This window comes from Argopecten irradians, chromosome 9 (assembly GCF_041381155.1).
Source record: "Argopecten irradians isolate NY chromosome 9, Ai_NY, whole genome shotgun sequence".
Taxonomy (NCBI): domain Eukaryota; kingdom Metazoa; phylum Mollusca; class Bivalvia; order Pectinida; family Pectinidae; genus Argopecten; species Argopecten irradians.
This window is the reverse complement of record NC_091142.1, coordinates 35,482,424-35,504,436: the sequence shown is the minus strand read 5'-3', so window position 1 is coordinate 35,504,436 and position 22,013 is coordinate 35,482,424. Positions and strand designations below refer to the sequence as shown.

The window sequence follows — 22,013 nt, the reverse complement described above, 5'->3', positions numbered from 1 at the left end:
GGGTGTGTTATATGTAGCGTGTGGGTGTGTTATATGTAGCGTGTGGGTGTGTTATATGTCGCGTGTGGGTGTGTTATATGTAGCGTGTGGGTGTGTTATATGTAGCGTGTGGGTGTGTTATATGTAGCGTGTGGGTGTGTTATATGTAGCGTGTGGGTGTGTTATATGTAGCGTGTGGGTGTGTTATATGTAGCGTGTGTGGGTGTGTTATATGTAGCGTGTGGGTGTGTTATATGTAGCGTGTGGGTGTGTTATATGTAGCGTGTGGGTGTGTTATATGTAGCGTGTGGGTGTGTTATATGTAGCGTGTGGGTGTGTTATATGTAGCGTGTGGGTGTGTTATATATCGCGTGTGGGTGTGTTTCATGATTATGGTAGGTAGTGTTATATTACTGATGCATATTATTCAAAATAATGAACACCGCTGTCGGTACCATTGTATTAACAAAAAGGACAAGCTCACTCTTTTAATACTTGAAAGTTAGATATGTTCAGAACATACTAGTTTTTGTATACAAAGTGCCATGATATATCCTGGTTCTCTCATACCCTTATATTTACACTTGCTAGGCTTGGTCACTATACGCTAATACTAGCCGATTTTGTTTACCATAACTACATGGTAACATTGAACTTTGAACTTGCGTAAGGAAATATTCTGTGCAACGTAAAAGGACTACTTTTTTTTTGTAAAAGAAACACATGGCTTTGTTTACATTTTGACGAAACATTACGTGTATATTGTTGTTTTTCATAGAATTTTGGGAAAATGTAAACAATATATACATGTTTTATATTTATATATGATTCAAACAATTTTTAAATTAACAATTGTATAAAGTAACGGAAAAATATCCCGACCGGGGCGACGTGCTTTCATTTTTGTTAAAAATGATGGGTGTCAAATGTAAACATTACCTCTGTGCCTATGTTCGTCCTACGATCGAGCCTTTGGGGTGGACGGGTGTGAGACCCTCTGATAGAGGTCAGTTATAAACATATCCTCTTGTCTTTGTTCTTTGAGTATTTAATCATGTGTATTATAAAACATGCACCGCTAATAATCCACGTGTTGACAGTTCCGCGTCACCACAAATACATTGTATCCATCGAACACAAGTGAATTTGTTTCATCTATCGATGGCGATATGGATCTAAGCGTAGATTATATAATCACATGGCTCCCAAGGATGTAATATGGTCAAGTCAGACGACATCTCAAACACATTGAGCTACTTGAAAATCGGTGTTTTCACAACTTCGGCAAACTAAAGTGTGTAAGCGTGCGTCAGCTTCGCCTCGCTGCACAATAACGGTCACCGAGTTCACACATGTGGCCGTGTACAAATTCTTTATGTTATTACGCTATATATTAACTTTTAGCAAAATTGAATATATATTTAAAGTTCTGATCTGATTAAATAAAATTATCTCTGAAATTTACTTTGTTTGTCATGTTTATTTTACACTAAAATATTGAACTTTTTTGTCGTCGCGGATGAATAATTCTACCTTACGTGAAGCGTCATCATTCGCTGTTCAATTGAGTAAGCTCCTCCCACTTTTGACCGACTTTTATTGAATAATTACGTCACTTTCAAATGACGATTTTATTGCATAAAATATAAATAAAAAGTCGTGTGAGTGTAAATATAGGGATTGGATTTCGTTTTTATGTTAACCATGCTTGTATGGAGCAATTCCTCTAAGAATATATTCAATATTGGGCGCTAACGCGCCCCATAGAATATATTCTTAGAGGAATTGCTCCATACAAGCATGGTTAACATAAAAACAAAATCCAATCCCTATATGGATGTCCTATTGGTTTATTCCATGCAATACATGCGTGTCGTCTGAGGTGCAAGTCATTTTCTGAAATTCGGCTGTTTTATAATAAAGAACGCAAACAACGGGACTTCCATGACATTGTTTTGAGAATTTAATAGCGTCTAGGTATGAGAATAAAATACTCTTTCCTATGTGAATATGACAGATAGCCGCGGCTTTTTTTTACTCTATACTTCACATCTATATATGGAAGAGAGATATAAATCAGGACTATTTTTCACAGAGGAAATATTAAGCTCAAAGCTAACAATGGAATGGCCTCGAGAATTAGATATCTAAAATTCTTTTGCAATTTACGTTCATGTAATGAGGGGAAAAATCATATATTTCGAACGCCCTACATTCCGGATGGTGATTATCCTCATTTGGCATTGATTTGTAAGTCCTATTTTGTTTAATGACCTTTTGATACTTTTGAAATCGCATTAGTGCAACGTAAATGACTTGATATGACCACATGGCAAAATGGCCGTATGGAACAATTGCAAAACGTAAAAGTTAATGGTCGAACTTATGGTTAGGTTTACTAAAATATATGAAACTAAAACCCCAGTTTTTTATGCAAAACGTGTTGTAGAGGTTATGCGTATGGGGTCTCCATAATGAGGCCTATACCATGTCGGTTGAGGTTCTATCATCCAATCGTTGCTTGGTGTTTCGTGTTCTTGCAGTGTTACCTGCCCTTTGGGTTAGGTAAGTAATGATTATATTGTTACGTTAAGTTTCAGGTGAGTAATGTCACATAAAATTGTACTCATTAACGAATGATGTCACAATCAATATCTACGTGCAAGAGAGACAGATCTGTGGTATGCAAAGACGGCATATATTTGCCTTAGGTATTTTAAATGGCTCAATACTCAATAAACTGTTTGTAAATTTGACCAAACTTGATAAAACTACTTATGGAACAGTTATGACGACTTATTTTATTCCAGTTAAATATTTCTACATATTGTTAGTTTTATTTTGAAGTGTCCTCTCTCCTTCACATGATTTGAAATACAATTTGGGCATGCTAAGAGTTGAAATATTACATACGATAATCTTATGAACGCGAACTTTCTTATCAATCAAATGACGACAACAAAACATGCAGCTTTTCTATTTTGACGCCTACTTGACGAATCTGTGATAATAACGAATTGGATATCAGTTAAACGATTGACATTCACTTCTTCCTTTTAATGATAGGTATTTTGATTAAAATACTCGTAACATTGAAGAATTTAAGTAATCAAGACAGAAACATAGACATTAGGTTATGAATAATTCAAGTTATCAGAAAATTACAGTCTGATCGTTTAGAATAGTGAGTTTGATAGTAAGATAAATGTTATATAAATCGACATGTAAATATCATACACAATTTCAAAGAAAAATGGTTCTCTACAGTTGTGGAGCACTATACCACAATATAGGTTTCTTTTGTTTCAATATTTATTTTCTATCAGCTTATAATACTTAGTCATATTTAAGTATCAAAATATGATAAACCATCATGATATTTGCAATCCGTGTAAAATAGATGTTACTCTATAGTATGAAAGATATATACATATGTAGTTCAGTCATCCTCATACGTTTGTCGATGGCGTGAAATGTTAACGACGTAATTCAATTACCTATTTCATTGCAATAGACTTCGATTAATTATGCAATGTGTCTGAAATTATAAATAATACCTTCTTTATTATTTAAATTTTAAAATGAAAATATGTTTTTTTCAGCAAATTGACTTTAACAAATGACATGATATACCTACCTCCGCCATTTTTGTAACAGATGTAGGGAAAACGCCATACATTTCCGAGATCTACAGCAAATCCAACCACAGACAGGAGGAAGTCGATCTTTTTCCCCCATGTCTCCCTTTCAACTTCTTCCTTCTTTTCAGACACCACCATCGTGCCATCCAAAATAGGAGTACTTGGTCCAAGAGGTACTTTTTCTGATTTTTCCATATTTGAAAAAAATACAAACTTCTCTGGGATCAAAATGAGTATGAACAATCCGGGAATTAAACGACTATATACCACAAGTTGTTGCCAGACTTGTTTTCCAGGAAAAAAAAGGTTTTTGTCACTTTATGAACTCACGTAAATCACAATGAACAATATACTGAACCACTCATAATGTGTTAATTAAGAGTAACATATGAATGATGGAACGTCCATGTACCTTCGTGTTGGTTTGCGTGCATGCTTACAAAAAATCTGGAGTAGTAAGTGTTTTTTCCTATATGACCAATGTGATAATGCGTACAATTAGCACACTTTACTTGGTAGATATCACACACAGACAAGGCTACATGAAGGCCGTTTTAGGAGCGAGCGTTACTGGTGAAGCTGCTCACAATACTGCATCATAAACGCAGCGCGTGCACCGGGCAAAGTAACATGCAGAATATGACATCGGGAATCATGACGTTTAAATCAGGCGGGTAAGGATGTGACGGCGCACGACCCAGTCCGACCAGTAGCGCCCTCTGTACAGTGATTGTCGCGAGGTGGCTGTGATGTTTTATGTATAAGTTATTTGAACTGTAGAAGCGAGGGATAACTGTCCTTAATTAAGATGTAACTTAGGGCCCCACTGTGATCCCGCCGTAACTATCTAACACAGACGGATATTTGTAATGACATATTTTGTGTATTGCATACATTTTGATTGCCTTATTAGAATAGCAACAAGCTCGTACATCGATCGGATTCACGGATTTCGTATTTCTCTCTAGGACGGACTTAAGTCACAAAATGCTCGGAAAATGCCGCCTATGAATAAAACCCACCAAAATACCTAAATGTGTGTCAGAATTGCCGTATAGGACGTTTTCCGTCTGCTAGACCACGATCATTCTATTGTAATTTACAACTTTCGATTGTGCCAGTGCATGTCTATACTGACCACAGACATCCTGATATATGGTAAAATGTGACTGTTACTGGCTACATGTTCCGGTGACATAAAATAGTTCCAACTAGGGGTGTTATAGCCTATTTCACATTTACTTGTCAGAACCTGCAGCAAATACCATAATAATGAAAATATAATGAAATATAACACAAATTAAGATAATGATATTGATAATGACACAAACTGAGAAAAATAAAACAAAATCCCGAAGAAGATAACAAACTAAATAAATCAACTAAAATCAAAGAAATAATTGCATTGCTTTGATAGTATTAAGGATGCATACGGGGTTTACACGAATGGTAATTGTCGTTAACTTGCTGTATGAATTTTATAAGATATAGAAGTCTATCAAATAGGTTAACATATAAGTTTGTTGACAATTTTGGCAAAGTTGAATATGCTCATAGATATGAAAATGACAAATCCTGTATAGTTCCTATAAATATTCAAGAATGTATTTCAACTTATTTTCTTAGCATTAAAATTACATGTTTGTTACTAGTTGAAAGGTTTGGCATAGTCAAATCAAAGCTTGGTATGCTATCTCAATATATTGCGTTACATAACACTTTGTAAATTGACCAGTCAGAAGCTTAAGCCAGCCAAAGCTGGAGAATAATTTACATGTTTGAGAGTAAATTACAAATTACATCATACAGCTATCATATCCATCTCGGACTGGTGCGGGAGGTTAAAGGTCAAAAGTATCGAATAAATAAGGAATTCCAATCAGAATATAAACAGACGCAAATTGCCATTACAATCAGTTGACAGAATAACTATAAAATATACTACTCTCATTTCCAATGGAACACGTAATTTTTTGTGTCGACTTGACTGTTTCAGTTTATACCATTTTGATATCAGATTACAGCGAACACTAAAAATGCCAAATCGTCCACAAATTTTCCCTAAACTATAAAACAAGAAAGTAAAATAAAAAGAAATATTTCGAACTGTCGATCAGATATTTACAAAATCGATGACACCACATACTATTAATCATTACTATCATCTTATTGTGGTGACATATGGATCCCAAGTCACTATTTCTACATTTCTGAAGCTCTGATATACCAGGCTACAATATTTCAATGGCAAATGGAACATGTTAATATTGTCAGATGTGGTACATTTACTCAATCAGTAAATGTTCAGGTATAGAAAAGAAAGGTAGAGTTCAGTTTTATAAAATTACCGATTTGGTAAACTTTTATTTTGGTAATTAATGTTGTGGTATATTGTTGTCCGGTCTGGTTTTGCTTTCTATCTACTTTTACTGGGTTTTCTTTTCATGTTTGTACTATAGTGTAATTTCTGTTTCTTCGTATTAGATCACCAAATAAATTCTCATGTGTCCATTTTTCAAGATATTACAGTTGCAAATAGCTGGCGTAAGATTATCGAGATAGTAACCCCATTTTCGTGACGTGAATAATGTCACAATTCATTGTATGATATCTAGGTTAAACGTTTGTGTTTTGTTAATCAGACACCGTGTTTTATAAGCGTCTTTTATTCTGTGAATCATTCACATTGCTATCGCAATAACATGATGTTTACATTGATGCCAATTACAGATTGTCAACATATTGGCTCGGCCAATATTGTGTCTTGTCAGAATATATTACATCGTACATAAAACGCACAAAACACAACGAGGTGCGGGAAAGGTCGTGCAAGGACACTAAATCTACATTCAATATGGTAATCAGACCAGTTAGTGACCAGCAGTCAGCTCCGGACACGCATTATCTGCCAATACAAGTGATAACGGGTATTTGTAGGGTGATGATTTGTCGACCAAGTGTTAAATCCGTAAAAATCAGAAACTCACGCGCTGACCTTGGGTCATGTGAGGGAGGAATGATTCTATCAGATTAACCACATGATAACAAGCATGCGGAATGGAATCATCTCTTCTCCTCGATCAGATTAATTATTGCCTGGTTTGTATTACAGATATACCGATCTTATGAATTGTTATCTTACAATGAAATAATTGGAACACATGATTAATCCTCCAAAGAATTGGAACATTGAGAAATGATACTAAAGCAAAATTGCATATATTTGTTTACCTTACAGTTTAGCTAGAGTTTATTATAGAATAAATACAGTGTATCTGTATTACAAAATACTAACCTAATATCAATAAACATTTTCAGTAAATGTAAGGAATGACAAGCTGAGCCTTGGTTGCTATCGAAACTTGAAATGCTTACGTCAGCAATGACGTTATACTATTAATTCACACTTTATGCCATTAGCATCATTATATAGGGATAGACATGTTGTTAAAATCATCGTCTTAATTCTGTGAAGGCCTGAAATGTCATTCTATTTCTTACGTATATCAAAACGACAACAGGTGAAATCTGTTAAAGTTGTATGATCTATGACCTGTTGTATTTTTTGTATAGAAAAATATTTAAAGTGTTCTACATATTTTTCTCTGCCTCTCTAAGTTTTAAACTTTCGATATTTACCGACTTCTGTAAAGTTCGTATTCGCAAAGTTATTAAAAATTGAATTAAAGTTTTGATTTACATGTACACGTTGAAAATAGCTCGGAAGTATCGGATCTATTACGATCTGTACATGTATTTCCGATATTGACCACGGTTTTTCGATATTACCCGAAAGTTTGAAACATGGCGTTGACTGTGGCGGGTCTTTCTAAACGTGTGATATTAAATGCGACATTAACCACTATGTCAATAGTATCGATGCTTTCATGGATCTGAACTATCATATTTAAGCATCCATATTCACACATTTTGTGTTTTATGAGAGTTTGTAATGGCGAAAATCAAAAGAAATACAACAAGTTAAGTATTATACCTAGAACGAATAGTTGAAAGTGTATTGTTCTTGATTTCAGGTTTGTTCATATAGGGATTGAATAATTATCTTCCGAGGAGAGCTAACGCCCTCCACGGGATATATAGATAGCTTCTGCAATTAATAGCTGCTATGAAAATTAGAAAAATACATTCAATATATATATCAACATTAGAATAATATATGAAAATAAAAAATATTGAAAGGTTTTTTATATTATATTTAAAATTATGACACCCATATACAACGAGAAAAGAGATTAATAGAACAGCTGGATGACGAAGTCGTTCTACAACGTCGCGTTTTCAAGCTTCCGCCTTCCGGTCGACCTTTTGGTAAGACTAGCGTATAGATTTCCCATAGGCGACAATGCTAGCATTAATAAGTGTATCTAAAATTCTGTTCATACAAATATGACTTACTTATACTTGTTGGAAAGGTAATTCAGTCACGAATACAGTTACGAAGTGAAAAAAGCGTGTTCACCAATAAAACTTCTTCCAAAATCCATGCTCGTCTAAAATAAAGCAGTCCCGCACAGAATACTAAGTGAAAACACAGGAAATTGTCAAATTTTCAAAATTACCCTAAATATCCCCCAAATGCTAAAATTAATGCTCAAATATTATTTTCAAAGAGTAGAAAACATGCATTTAATATTTATGGCATTAGTTGACAAAAATGGTTTATTTTAAGCCAATAGTCCACCCTCTAACATGAAGTTCAGTCTCGAGCCATCAACATTAATTTTTGGCCAATCAGAAGCGAGATTCTATTTATAGGTGTCTTACCTTTTTTGGCAAATGACAAACGATAAACAAGAAATAAAGTTAAAATACGATTGATTGACTTATTACAGTAAACCTTAGTTGATTCTATATCAAGAAACAACACATCAGATATCATACATAATGTACATTAAAATATTGTGGAGGACTATTTCTTATTGATATGAAACTGGCGCATTGTTTGAAATCAGCTGATCGATGCACGAGAATCGTTGCATTCATAGTGTATTCATAGTGTTTTCATATGCAACTGTTTGTTTTCGTCAGTAGGTTGATTCATATAGTGACCGAACACTCAGAATGTAAACATAATATATTATTGTGTATAATGTAGCTGTATGAATTGTATCCACTCACTAAACACATTTAATACCTGCCTCCATTTTGTTCCAGATAGCTGACATGCCCTTATTTTTCACGCAATCAATGAACCTTCTATATACAATGGGCCTGGACACAAGTTATCCAACTTATATGAAGCTTTCTCCATACAGATTTATAATTAATAATTTGACAAAGAACACAAAATAGCAAACATATACATACAAATGCATTTACATATTTACATGATTTTAGCTGTTTTCCTTTAAGTTCATCACATCCCATCCTTTGGTACATTGTATCCTTCTCCTGCCAATCTGGTGCTTTCTTAAATTACGTTTATCTTCTGTCGCCAGCATCGGAAGTTGTACATGTAGTTCATACTACAAATATTAAACAAATAGTAAGTGTTTCCTGCGTATACGAGTAAGCAACATTAGATAAACTATCTCCATCGCTTTTCATTGTATTGTGCTGTTTTATTTCTATGTTTAGAAATCATAAGATAGTACAGTATAAAATATTTCATTTTCTGATTTTTAAACTTCATACGTTATGGACTCAAAAATAGTTCAATGAGAATGTCAGGTGTATGTTAACGCTTGACTTAGCTGCATCATAAAAAGGGAGGGTTGAAGTTATGGAAACTAAATCATAGTTATGCAGCTTTTCGATTGTCACCTGGACGCACGGTATCGATACCATGTGGTCGGTTTACAGTGACACAGATATTTGAAGTGTGTTCGATACCATCTCTGATTCGATGAATATAAATAGCCTGATTGTCCAAAGATGGATTACAAACAATCCAATATATTCATTTCATACTCAGAGGAACAAATAAAACCATTATGTAGCTATTTGTTATGAATGCTACACAGTAATCCCTACAAATCACCTATATTACTCCCATTAATATATATCGTAATTTTCTGACCAGAGCTTCTGGTGTGTTTCTAACATTCGGGTCGAGCTCAACGATAAACAAGAGGGGTAGAATTTGGTTCGATATCGAGTGTCAGCGAGTTGTATATGACAACCTAGCGAGGTCTCTGTTCGTAATTCCTCGTTTTAGTACATGTACCCAGGAACAGGTCGAACAAGATAACGGCTACAAGTTTGAGTGACAAGTGACCAGAGCTATATACGATAGGACCCCGAGACCCCGACTACTCGACCAATCTGATGGGTTTTAACCGTACTACCACTAGATAAACCACGTAAGCCAATCATTTACATATTCATGAATACAGTTTAGGCTTAAACGCGAAGTCAGCGTTTGTTTGCCTATCTGTAGTGAAAAGTCTGGAGACGTTTCAGACTTGTGGCTGGTCGAATGATGTACGTTTATACATATGTAATCAGATAGTCCAGTGTTATTTGAAGTAGAAACCTATAAAACTGATCACTGATGGAGTCTGTCTTTTGAGATTGTCGATTCTAATTCTGACGCGAACCACCAATTTTCTGTCAAGTCCTAGTTATTTTTTTATCGCCGAAACAGCAGAGATGTAATCATATTCATATAAAGACTATGTGAATGAAGTAATCTTGACATGATGATGTTAAGTAGAAATTCTCCTTGAGATATAGCAAACTATATGTAATAACTCAATCGATCAACATATAAATTGTAAGGCTTACGTCTGTTGTGTTCATACCGTGTTGGCTATTTTTTGCAAATGTCTTGATATTTTTTTTTTGTCGTTTTATATAGTATATTTATTTCTAGGAAATATAGAAATTCAAAATCCTTCCATTGCTGATCCGTATGAAAAAAAAGTTGTTGTTGTTTTTTCCCCATTTGTTTTCATTGTTTCGATAAAGGAATATGATTTTGGGAGATGATCAAATAATAAATTTCTCCTCCCAAAACGGTAAATCTGTTACGGAGATACTTTTTTTTTTAGAATGAGGGTTGGTGGCGTTATTTCCATGGATGTCACTTTTTCATTTTTTTTATTTGCGTACTTATAAGTTACTAAAACATCTTGCTGCACCATCTAAGGCCTTGCTTTTAGTCGTAGTATGAATACAATTGGCCCAAGCATTGATCCTTGTGGAGCATCAATATCAATACTTATTCCATAGTGTATCCTAGCTTTTAGACTGATTAAAAGTTGTATTCTTAAGGAACTTGCAAATTCCACTACATATTAAGAATTACGATCAATCTGTTTTCGTTCACTGCCATGCAACACATTTTTTATATTAAGTTGAATAACTCAGTAGGTTGACAAGGTGGGATGACAGGTAAGAAAGTCACGTAAAAAAGTGTTGTTTCCTATCGGTGCTGCAAATGCTTAAGATTATAAACTTTATCAAGAGATGGAAGAATGAAAGAGAATCTTTGTGTTTCGGCACATTTCTATCTTTAAACATATTTTTGTTGATAATTTGTCTCTATGATTACACACATGTAATATCATTAGGATAGAATAAGGCAATTATAGTGAATACATACACACAAAAGACTTAATAATATCACAGATATCATAGAAACCACAAGTGGTACTTACTGTAAAATATCTCTAAGTATTTATCTTAAAAACATCTACATTGACTGATTGTTTCAAAATATCCTTAAAATTATTCCACAATACTGCGCAACCACTACTAAAATAACGTCTAAAACTAATTGTTTTGCTAATGGAACATAGAGTCAATCTTCAGTAGTATAGCTCTGACAAACTAGAAGTATCTCTTACAAATGAAAACATGGGTTTCAAAACATCTGGACGCATTGACATTTCAATTCTATTGTTTTCAAATAAAAGTAATTTAAACCAAAAATATTCAAACATAGGTATCCTTCTGAGTCACTCCGTTAGGTAGAGTATATGTGGAGGTTGTTACTCAATAAATTCGTGACAGGTCTTTTTGGTACCTAAAAGTTTGCTTGAATATTTACTGTATTGATAGGGATATACATTGTGTAACACATTTGAACATTACGTGATTATGTCGGAATACAATGCTCTGATAAACTTTTTGTATAACTCCATTAGACACGTATGTCAAGTGTCTTCTAAGTACACCAATGGTTTTTTTACCATTGTTTTACAAACATTATTAATTTGATCTTGCCTAGGTTCAATTTTATCTATCTGTACACCTAGAAGTTAATACAATTTATTAATTGAGAAAAAAAAGTTCTATATGGAGAAGTGTTTATAATTCATATTTCTGATTCCTCTATCCCATCATCTCAGCATTCTGTCAGATTTCTCATTCAGCAAAAAGAGATCGTTAAAAGACCATTTATATGCGTGAAAAAAAGTTTTGCCCATCATCTTAGCATACGGCCAGATGTCTCAGTTAGTGAAAAGATATGGTTTAAAAACAATTTCTATTCGTATTTGTAAAAAAATCAAATTACATTTCAAAAAATTAAATTACATTTTAATTTTTTTGTCCGTTAGCAACATATGCCAGTGTCTTCTGAGTACACCAATGTCTTTTTCTATTGTTTAACAGACATTATTAATTTGATTTTGCTCAGATTAAGTTTTATCTATATATACACGTAGAAATTTAATACAATTTATTGTTTGTTTATATTTATCTGAGTTCCATATGGAGAAGTGTTTATAATTCATTTATATTTCTGATTTCTCTATGATTTATTAGGGAATCCTATCATCTCAGCATACTGCCAGATATCGCAGTTAGTAAAATATCTTTAAAAGATCATTTCTGTTTCAAAAACGTTTTGTTTAGAAAAAAATAATAACATTCAAATTATCATATTTTACAACCCTCTTAGACATTGCTAGCAGAAAACGTTGTTTTTAAAGCTTTATTTTAAGACCATTTTAACCTGACATTTGGAAAGAAGTTTCTGAAAAACAGCCTCCCAGTTATTTACACAATCTATTATTGTATTTATCAATTTGTATATATTTCCATCAGGGAAAGTGTGTAAATACCTGGCAAAATACCATTGAAGTCCAGTTCAGACATAATAAAAACTAACAACAACAAAAAAACAACAACAAAAAACAGGAAAAAATATTAGAACACGACAACGCTTTAATTTTAGGTCATACAGCGTTTATTTGAGTCCAATATATGTTCTGTACGAGTTACCTCCCTTGCGAAACGTTAGGTATACGTTTGGTTATATATTTTTATATGTAAATAGGTTGTACCATTGTCATTCAACACATTTTTTTATATAAGAGGAATACCTCAGCTGGTTGGGAGGTTGGGATGTCAAATACTGTTATAGTTCTGTTCAGAAAATCGTCAACTGCTCCGCACGGAAGTGGAGAAATGCTTATCGTTCCTGGAATTGGTTAACAAATTGAACTCTAAATACACATGGAAAATCCAAAGGCCGACTTTGATTGTGTTTTGGTACATATCTCTTAGACAAAACATTGAGCGAAAATCTCAAATTTCATCCCATTGATAACTACATTTTCATTTTATTTTAACAGGGTAATATTTTAAGTCATAAGTTTTTGGATAATTTATCTCTATGATTACACACCTATAATAAAAAATAGAATAAGGAAATTATAGTGAATACATACATACAAAAGACTTAATAATATCACAGATATCATATAAACCACAAGTGGTACTTACTGTAAAATATCTCCAATAAAAAACATATACATTGCCTGAACATAAACTGCAAAACATAATTATTCCAAATTATTAACAAATTATCAATTTGATCTTGCCCAGATTACGTTTCATCTATATGTGAACCTAAACGTTAAACAAAACGTATTGTTTGAAAAACAATTTCTTTATATTTACCACAATTCTACTATTTGAGTTCTATATGGAGAAGAATTTACAATTCATTCATAATTCTGATTTCTCTATGATTTTGTTAGGGAATCCCATCATCTCAGCATACTGCCAGGTCTCTCAGTTATTGAAAATATATCGTTTCAAGACCATTTATATGCGTAATTATCGAAAAACAAAAACAAGAACGTTTTATTAGGAAAAATAAAACTTCTAAATTTTCATATTTTACAACCGTTTTTTGCATTTCTACCAGAAAACATGGCTTGTAAAGTTCTTTTTTTCAAAAACAGATTTAACCTGACATTTGCAAAGAAGCTTCTGAAAAACAGCCTCCCAGTAATAAACATATTGCATTATTGCATTTATGAAATTGTCTATAATTTCATAAGTAAAAAAAGGTGTAATTACCTCGCAAAATACTATTAACGTCCAGTTCCGACATAACAAAACACACACACACACACAAAAAAAAAAAAAAAAAAACAACAACAACGCTTTGATTTTAGTCCATTTTTTGTACGAGTTAACTCCCTTGCGAAAACGTTAGGTTTACGTTGTGTTATACATTTTTTATATGTAAATGAGCTGCACCATTGTCATGCAGCACATTTTTTATATAAGAGGAATAACTCAGCTGTTTGGGAGGGTGGGATGTCAAATAGTGTAATAGTATTTTCCCGAAACCGGAACTGCTCCGCATGGTAGCCGAGGACTGTTTATTGTTCCAGGAATTGGTTAAGAATCTTAACTCTAAATACACATGTAAAACCCAAAGGCCGACTTTGAATGTGTTTTGGTATAAATCTCTTAGACAAAACATTGAGCGAAAATCTCAAATTGTACTCCATTAATAGTCGCATTTTTTATTTTAGTTTAATGGGGTAATATTTTTAAACATAATTTTGTTGATAATTTGTCTCTATGATTACACATATAATATATCATAAAGACAGAATAAGGCAACTATCATACAAAAGACTTAATAATATCACAGATATCATATAAACCACACGTATTACTTACTGTAAAATATCTCCAATAAAAAATCATATACACTGCCTGACTGTATCAAAACATAATTATTCCAAATTATTTACAAATTATCAATTTGATCTTGCCCAGATTACGTTTCATCTATATGTGAACTTTAAAGTTAAATACAACTATAGTTTGAAAAACAATTTCTTTATATTTACCACATTTCCACTATCTGAGTTCTATATGGAGTAGCGTTTATAATTCATTTATATTTCTGATTTCTCTATGATTTATTAGGGAATCCTATCATCTAAGCATACTGCCAGATATCTCAGTTAGTGAAAAGATATCGTTTAAAGACAATTTCTTCTCGTATTAAACAAAAACGTTTTAATGTTTTAAGAAAGAAAAACAATCAAATTTTTATATTTTACAACCGTTTTTGGCATTACAACCAGAAAACGTTGCTTGTAAAGCTCTTTTTCAAACACAGTTTTACCTGACATTTCTGAAAAACAGCCTCCCAGTTATAAACACATTCCATTATTATATTTATCAAATTGTATATAATTCCACCAGCAAAAAAATTGTAAATACCTGGCAAAATACCATTGACGTCCCGTTCAGATATAACAAAAACGAAGCAAAAACAAACAAAAAAGAAACGACAGTGATATTGAAATAACTCAGTAGGTTGGGAGGCTGGGATATCAGATACGAAAGTCACTACAGAATTTGTATTGTACTGCCGCCCCGCATGGTAGCCGTGAAATCCCTATCGTTGCTGGGTTTTTTTTTCAAGAAAGTTAGCCCTAAAAACACACGGAAGAACGGTTAGACAAAACATTGAGCAAAATCGAAAATTTCATCACAATAATAATTATATGGTTACCTTTTACTTTTTGTGTGTTGTCGCCTGTAAACACGTTACACAAGCTTTTATATTAACTATAAATATAATTGATCAATGTATTGATCATTGCGGAACAGTAATTGCTAATTCCACTACATATGAACTAATCTAAATCGATTTTCGTACACATGCCTTATGTACGAATTCATTGTACGGCATTCAAGAGAGCAGTTCAACGTCAGGAGAACAAAGGATAGCGCACGACACAGAGCAAGTAAAGATCATTTTGAATACATGCAATGCTGAGTCGGAAAATGGCATCGAGAAAGTCATTCGACTTGATAAATTGAACACAGATAGGGATCAAAAGGACCAACCTTACAACAGGCTAGTATTGGGTCCTTCAATAATACGGCTACTAAAAAGGCTCTGTTCAGAAATATAAAATCTCTATGGGAGAATGAGGAGCTCTCACACATCAAAATTTGCAACGACCTCACAAAATTGGAGAGGAAACAAGAAAAGAAACTTTGGGATGAGGCAAGACAGAAACGGGAACAGAACCCATCGGGGGAATTCACGTACAAAGTACGGGGGCCTCCATGGGACCGGAGAATAGCAAAAATAAAAGTAAAGGGAGGACAATAAATAACCACATCTCGAAAACAGTAAAGCGTATCAATTTTGATAATTTAAAATGTTTATACACTAATGTAGACCAACTCAAAACAAACTCTCAGAACTGGCGATAAAGGTAAACGAGATTAAACCAGAGATAATTGGGATTACGGAGGTCAAACCTAAAACAAGATCTTTGAACATGAAACCACAAGAATTTTTGATAGAAGGGAACACTGATTATTGCATGTTCGACAAAAATAAAGATAATGATACGGGGAGAGGTATGATTCTATATATTAACAAGTTACTTCAACCAAAAGAGGTTCATTTAGAAACGGATTTTCAAGAAAATTTGTTCATAGAAATATCTCTAAACGCACAGGAAAAACTACTTATCGGGCTGTTATATAAATCGGATAGTGGATCTGATGAAATTAATGCAAATTTAAGAAACCTGATAAACGAGGCAATATGTAAAAAAAATACGCGAAAACAATTATCATGGGGGATTTCAACTACCTGGACATAAACTGGGAAAATTGGAACACAAAAGGAGAGAGCACGGAAATACAAGAATAGAAATTCGTCCAATGTTTACAAGACAATTTCATATCACAAGTCGTTGAACATCCGACACGTTGGAGAGGGAACGATACACCTCACATACTGGGTTTAATTTTAATGAACAGTGAGAACATTGTATCATCTACAGAATACCAGAGTCCACTAGGGAAGAGCGACCACAAAGTTCTGATTGTTAATATGGATTGTAAAAAATTGCAGATTACAGAGATTAGAACTACAAAAACTACAGTAAAGCAAACTATGAAAAGATAAACGAGGAAATAGACGCCGTAAATTGATAACAGGAGCTGAAAGAAGATCACACATTTGAAGAAAACTGGACTTTTTCCGCAATAAAATCCATGAACTCGTTGATAAATATGTACCGACGAAGTCGGTTAAAATGAAATGATCAGGACACTCTTAAACTCATCATACTGAAACACTCGCTATCAAAAAATGTTGTCGCATCATCAGACCCAGAAGTAAAAAAAGGCAATACTGCAAAACTAGAAATAAAGTAAAAGCAATGAATCGAAATCTGAGAAAAAATTATGAATAATATTTAGCTATCCGAGCAAAAACAGATCCGAAATTAATTTGAAAATATATCAATTAAAAATCAAGGGCAAAGGTGGAAATATGAGTCTTATATGAAGATCCGAAAAATAAAAATTCCAGGAAAGCCACAACAGCAAAGGAAAAGGCGGATATCCTAGCCGAATTCTTCTAAAGTGTTTTCGTGGAGAACGAGGAAGGAGAGACACCTACACTGGCAGAAAAACACGTCATCAAGTATATGCCAGATCTCAGAATAACAAATGAAACTGTAATTAAAGTTCTTAAAAAAACTGAAACCAAATAAATCCCCGGGGTAAGACAACATGCATCCAGCATTCTTGAAGAAAACACAGCGTCCTCTATAGCCACCCCACTTGAAATAATTTTCAATCAAACCCTTAACAATGGCAGTATCCCTACACAATGGAAACAGGCTCGGGTGTGTTTTTCTACAAAAAAGGAGATAAAAGCGCGGCGGGGAACTATCGACCTGTCAGCCTAACATTAGTCATGTGCAAAGTAATAGAAACAATTATACGTGAACACGCCAACAAATACATGTGTTCAAATAATCTATTCTCACCACAACAATATGGGTTTATATCGGGAAGATCTACCTCATTACAACTCTTGAAAGTTTTTGATAAATGGACGAAGGCTATAGACCAAGGCTTCGACGTGTATTGTGTATATATGGATTAGCAGAAGGCATTTGACACTGTAACACACAGGCTCTTAATTAACAAACTTCGAGCATACCAATTCTCTAACCAAATAACTTTGTGGATAACACGTTTTTTAGAAGGAAGAAAACAACAGGTTTCTATAAATGAAACAAACTCCGAATGGACAGATTTATCATCAGGTATTCAACAAGGTTAAGTCCTCGGTCCACTGTTTTTTTTGGAATTTTCGTGAATTACCTCCCATGTTCGCATATGACACTAAGATATATGAAATGATAAAAACAATGAGGACGAAAATATATTACAGAAGGACCTTATCAAAATTGGGACATGGAGTGATACATGGCTGCTTCGTATGCATTCTGAAAAATGTAAGTACATGCACATAGGCAAAAACGTAGCATAGCCGAAACATCAAGATCTATAAATTTCTTGGTGACGACCTTGCGCGTAAGGACAAGGAAAAGATATCGGTGTATCTATTGATCTTTTCCACTCTAACTTTTGATTATCATATAAGTGAAAAGACCAAGAATGCCAATCAGATTTTCGGTATATTACGGAGAACTTTTAATTTTATGAATACAAATCATTCATTCCACTGTATAAAATGTCTGGTGAGATAACAATTAGACTATGCAAGCTCTGTTTGGGCTCCATACAAGATCAAGGACATAGATAGACTCGAAGCGGTACAGCAAAGAGCAACTAAAATCCTTCCACGATTGCATAATTTACCATACACAGAAAGACTCAAAATTCTAAACCTCCCAACACTATCATACCGAAGGGGTAGAGGGGAAATGATTAAGTTATATAAAATAACAAACGGAATGATGAAGAGACATGCTCATTTTTAAAATTGTTGGATAATGTTGCAAAAAGACATAGTAGAAGAGGGAACACAAGAATGATATTTCTAGAGCAATCGAGGACACTTCTAAGAAGGAACACTTTTGCAATGAGAACAGTAAAGCTATAGAACAGTCTTGCTGAGGAATGGGTATCGGCCCCTAACATTAGCTGTTTTAAAAATAGACTGGATACAAAGTGGAAAAATCAAGATATCCTATTTAACTACAAGGCTTCTATAGCCGGAATATGATATAATTAATAACTAAAACTTTGAGTCCGGTGAAGAGGAACTATAAGTAGTTCCTGTACTGAAAATTATCTATATCTATATCTATATGTGGGAATTTCGCAAAGAAAATATTTCCCAATTTACTCTCTGCGTGAGCAGATATTAGGTAGTTGGGTATACTATGACCGAATACCGATGGCATATTATGACCTTATTTTCCTATATGTTGGACATTCTACCTTTATAGAACCGTGCCTGTACTTTCTTCACACGTTGTCTTTCGTACAAATTGTTGTGCAATGACCCTTCTAGAGACAGTTGCCACATGACCCATTGTCATGTGGTTGGCCAATGTGTTTTACAAATGCTCTGTATTTACCTATTTATATGGGTCTGGGGTTTTAAGATCTTACAAAATCTAAATACTGTCTCCTGTTGCACAATTGGCTGTCTATCATTATTGTCTATATATATTTATGTTTACTACTTCACAGTTATGAACCGTGATGACTCATTTAATCAGAGCATTGTTATATTTTAGCTGAGAATGGGAATTCTCTAATACTTACGGGTGTAATACTGGCAGGTCTCGTACAATACATTCATATCACCAGAAGCAATAATTGCATGTATATGTCTACCCGTGTGGTTCAGCCTCGTGACGTTACGGAGTATCGACACAATTATTTTTCTTTGTAAAGATTTTACATTTTTTGTCAGAAACTATGTTGAGTTTACTATAAATGATGTGAACAACGATATTTGGGTTGAAAATATCACGCAATTGCAATCACGATTTCTCTGAACTTATTTAAAAACGGGATATCATAGTTGTAAAATTACAATAAAATGTCGAGGTATTAATTCCAAATTACTCTTTAATATGTATATTCGTATAAAAATATATAAATATTCTGTAAGTTTGTTTCTAACTTTCTGACATTAGCATTCAGTATGTGTAAATGAATGGAATGAAATAGAGTTAGATTTGTTTTCCTTTTTTAATCTCTCTTACATTCATACAATCAAATAGTATTCTAAATTAGTTTCTCTTTTCTCGCAATCCTCTTTATGTTTCACTTTGAAATTCATTCTGCAATCTAAATACATTTGGACACATCCTCTCAATCCTCTGTGCTTTCAATTTTTCTCCTTCCCTCCTGTCTGGCTATGTGGTAATTACAAATACTTGTTACCACCTCTCATTAATAGTATATATATTTTTACTTTCGTTTTGTAGAATTAAAGGCAATACATATATCCGAAAATGTTGGATGTTGGAAAAGCTGATATCAAATTGAATTTGAGTGCTTAGAAAATAATAGAGAAATGATAAAAACGGAAAATGCCTGCCCTAAATGATTAACTCACACTTTGAATTCTGTTTTGTAGCAAAATCTTTTCGTTTTCTACCTGTAGTTATGTATAGCGTCCAACGTCCCTGGAAACAGGTACTTTTCATTCAACCACAATTTTGTACCTGAAGTTATGTATAGCGTCCAACGTCCCTGGAAACATGTACTTTTCATTCAACCACAATTTTGTGTTTGTTTGATAACAAATACGACTTTTACATTTTTCTAAATGTTGGCCAAAAAGATAATTTTTTATTTTTTTTTTCAATACTATAGATGAGTATATAAGAACGCTAAGGTGGCGGATGATACGTTTACAATTCCTGCTATACCTTTTGGGATATCGAAACTAATTCGAGTACGGATATCCAAAACAACAAGAAATGTCCTATGATGTGTCTACAATTTGTCTTCTGTATTTATACGAAACAAGCGTTTGGATAAACACAATCAGTTCTGTATAGGATCCTACGTCCCTGGAATTAGATACCACGTTACAATGGGAAATGGCTGTGTTAACTGCGGGACATATCCGGCATTATAAAAGGCATGAGGAAAATTTGGTAAACTACAAACGCCCTTTTCATGTCGTTCATATTATACAAACGGTAATATCTTACACAATCGCAGATGTGTTTATATATATCATAATTATCAGCAAGGGTTACTGTAAATGCGCCGGGAGAAGGGCGATCACTCCTACAGCAAATACTGTGTTCGATGTGGCTATCATATTATATGGATAACCTTTATACAACATATGGTATGTTTGCTTGCTAGTTAGACTAACGTACTGTAATTGTTCGATAATGTGATGCAGTTACTAGCATAGAATTAAAATCATATTATTTGTACGTCCGTTTGTCTCTGTTTATAATGGTACTGTACAAATCCAAAATATATTCTAGTTCGGAAAAACCCAAATGCCAATCACAGCATGAGGAGGTTAAAACTCGTTTATTTATCAGACAATACAGGCTGTAAAGCAAATACTTTTGATGTATTTACTCACCACATGCATGTAACATGCTACAAGCTTTGGCGAGAAAAAAACCTTCGAGAAATTTCTTATGGAATGAATGAACCAAATGTTAAGTATTTTTAATCAAATAACAACAGCCTATATTTCGGAGAATCGCAACGTAAAACGTGTCAGAGTAAAACTTCCTCAAATCATGACGTTACGTCATTGGATACTTGCATGTTATCATGACATTACAATGAATGTCAGACCTATTAAAACAACAGGTTATATAATACTAGTGACGTGTATGTTAATGTCGCTATCTTGCAAACGTAAGAAGCATACATAATATAAAAAATGTCTTAGTGCTGAATGTTAGCGACCGATTAGACACAACCTGCCACTTATCAGTAAACTTATTTAGAGATAAGAATATTTACCATCCCGGTGTAGAGAGCTACTTCCTTGTTCTTCTACCATCAATATTACTCTAAATGTGTTTCGGCGGGGGTTAATTGTTGCTATACAATACAAATGCTTCAATTGAAATTTATGAATAAAACAACAACAAAACAAATAGTGTTAACATTCAATGTGCACGTATATGTAAATTTTCTTATGGGAATTTCATGTTATGAATTTGGAAATCATCTCTGTGATGATAAAACAAGTCCACTTCAATACATAACCCATGGATAATACAATTGAGAAATAATGAATAATTAATAATTTATTTCTGTGCAGTCAAATTACATTTAAACACTATTTACATATATATGAATCGTCTTTTTGACACTAAACATCTTTGATAACAAACTACAAACTATTTCCGATACCCGGTATGGTATATAAAAACC

At 33.6% G+C, this 22,013-nt stretch overlaps 1 protein-coding gene across 1 annotated transcript in view; it reads right to left on the bottom strand.

The window, feature by feature from the left end:
- LOC138332177 (sodium-dependent serotonin transporter-like) overlaps positions 1–4,191 on the bottom strand; it is a 30,521-nt gene extending 26,330 nt beyond the window's left edge. Inside the window, exon 1 of the mRNA XM_069280169.1 lies at positions 3,617–4,191. Coding sequence (XP_069136270.1) covers positions 3,617–3,815 — 199 coding nt within the window. The 5' untranslated portion in view covers positions 3,816–4,191. The remainder of the gene's footprint in view (positions 1–3,616) is intronic.
- Between the last annotated feature and the right edge of the window lie 17,822 nt (positions 4,192–22,013).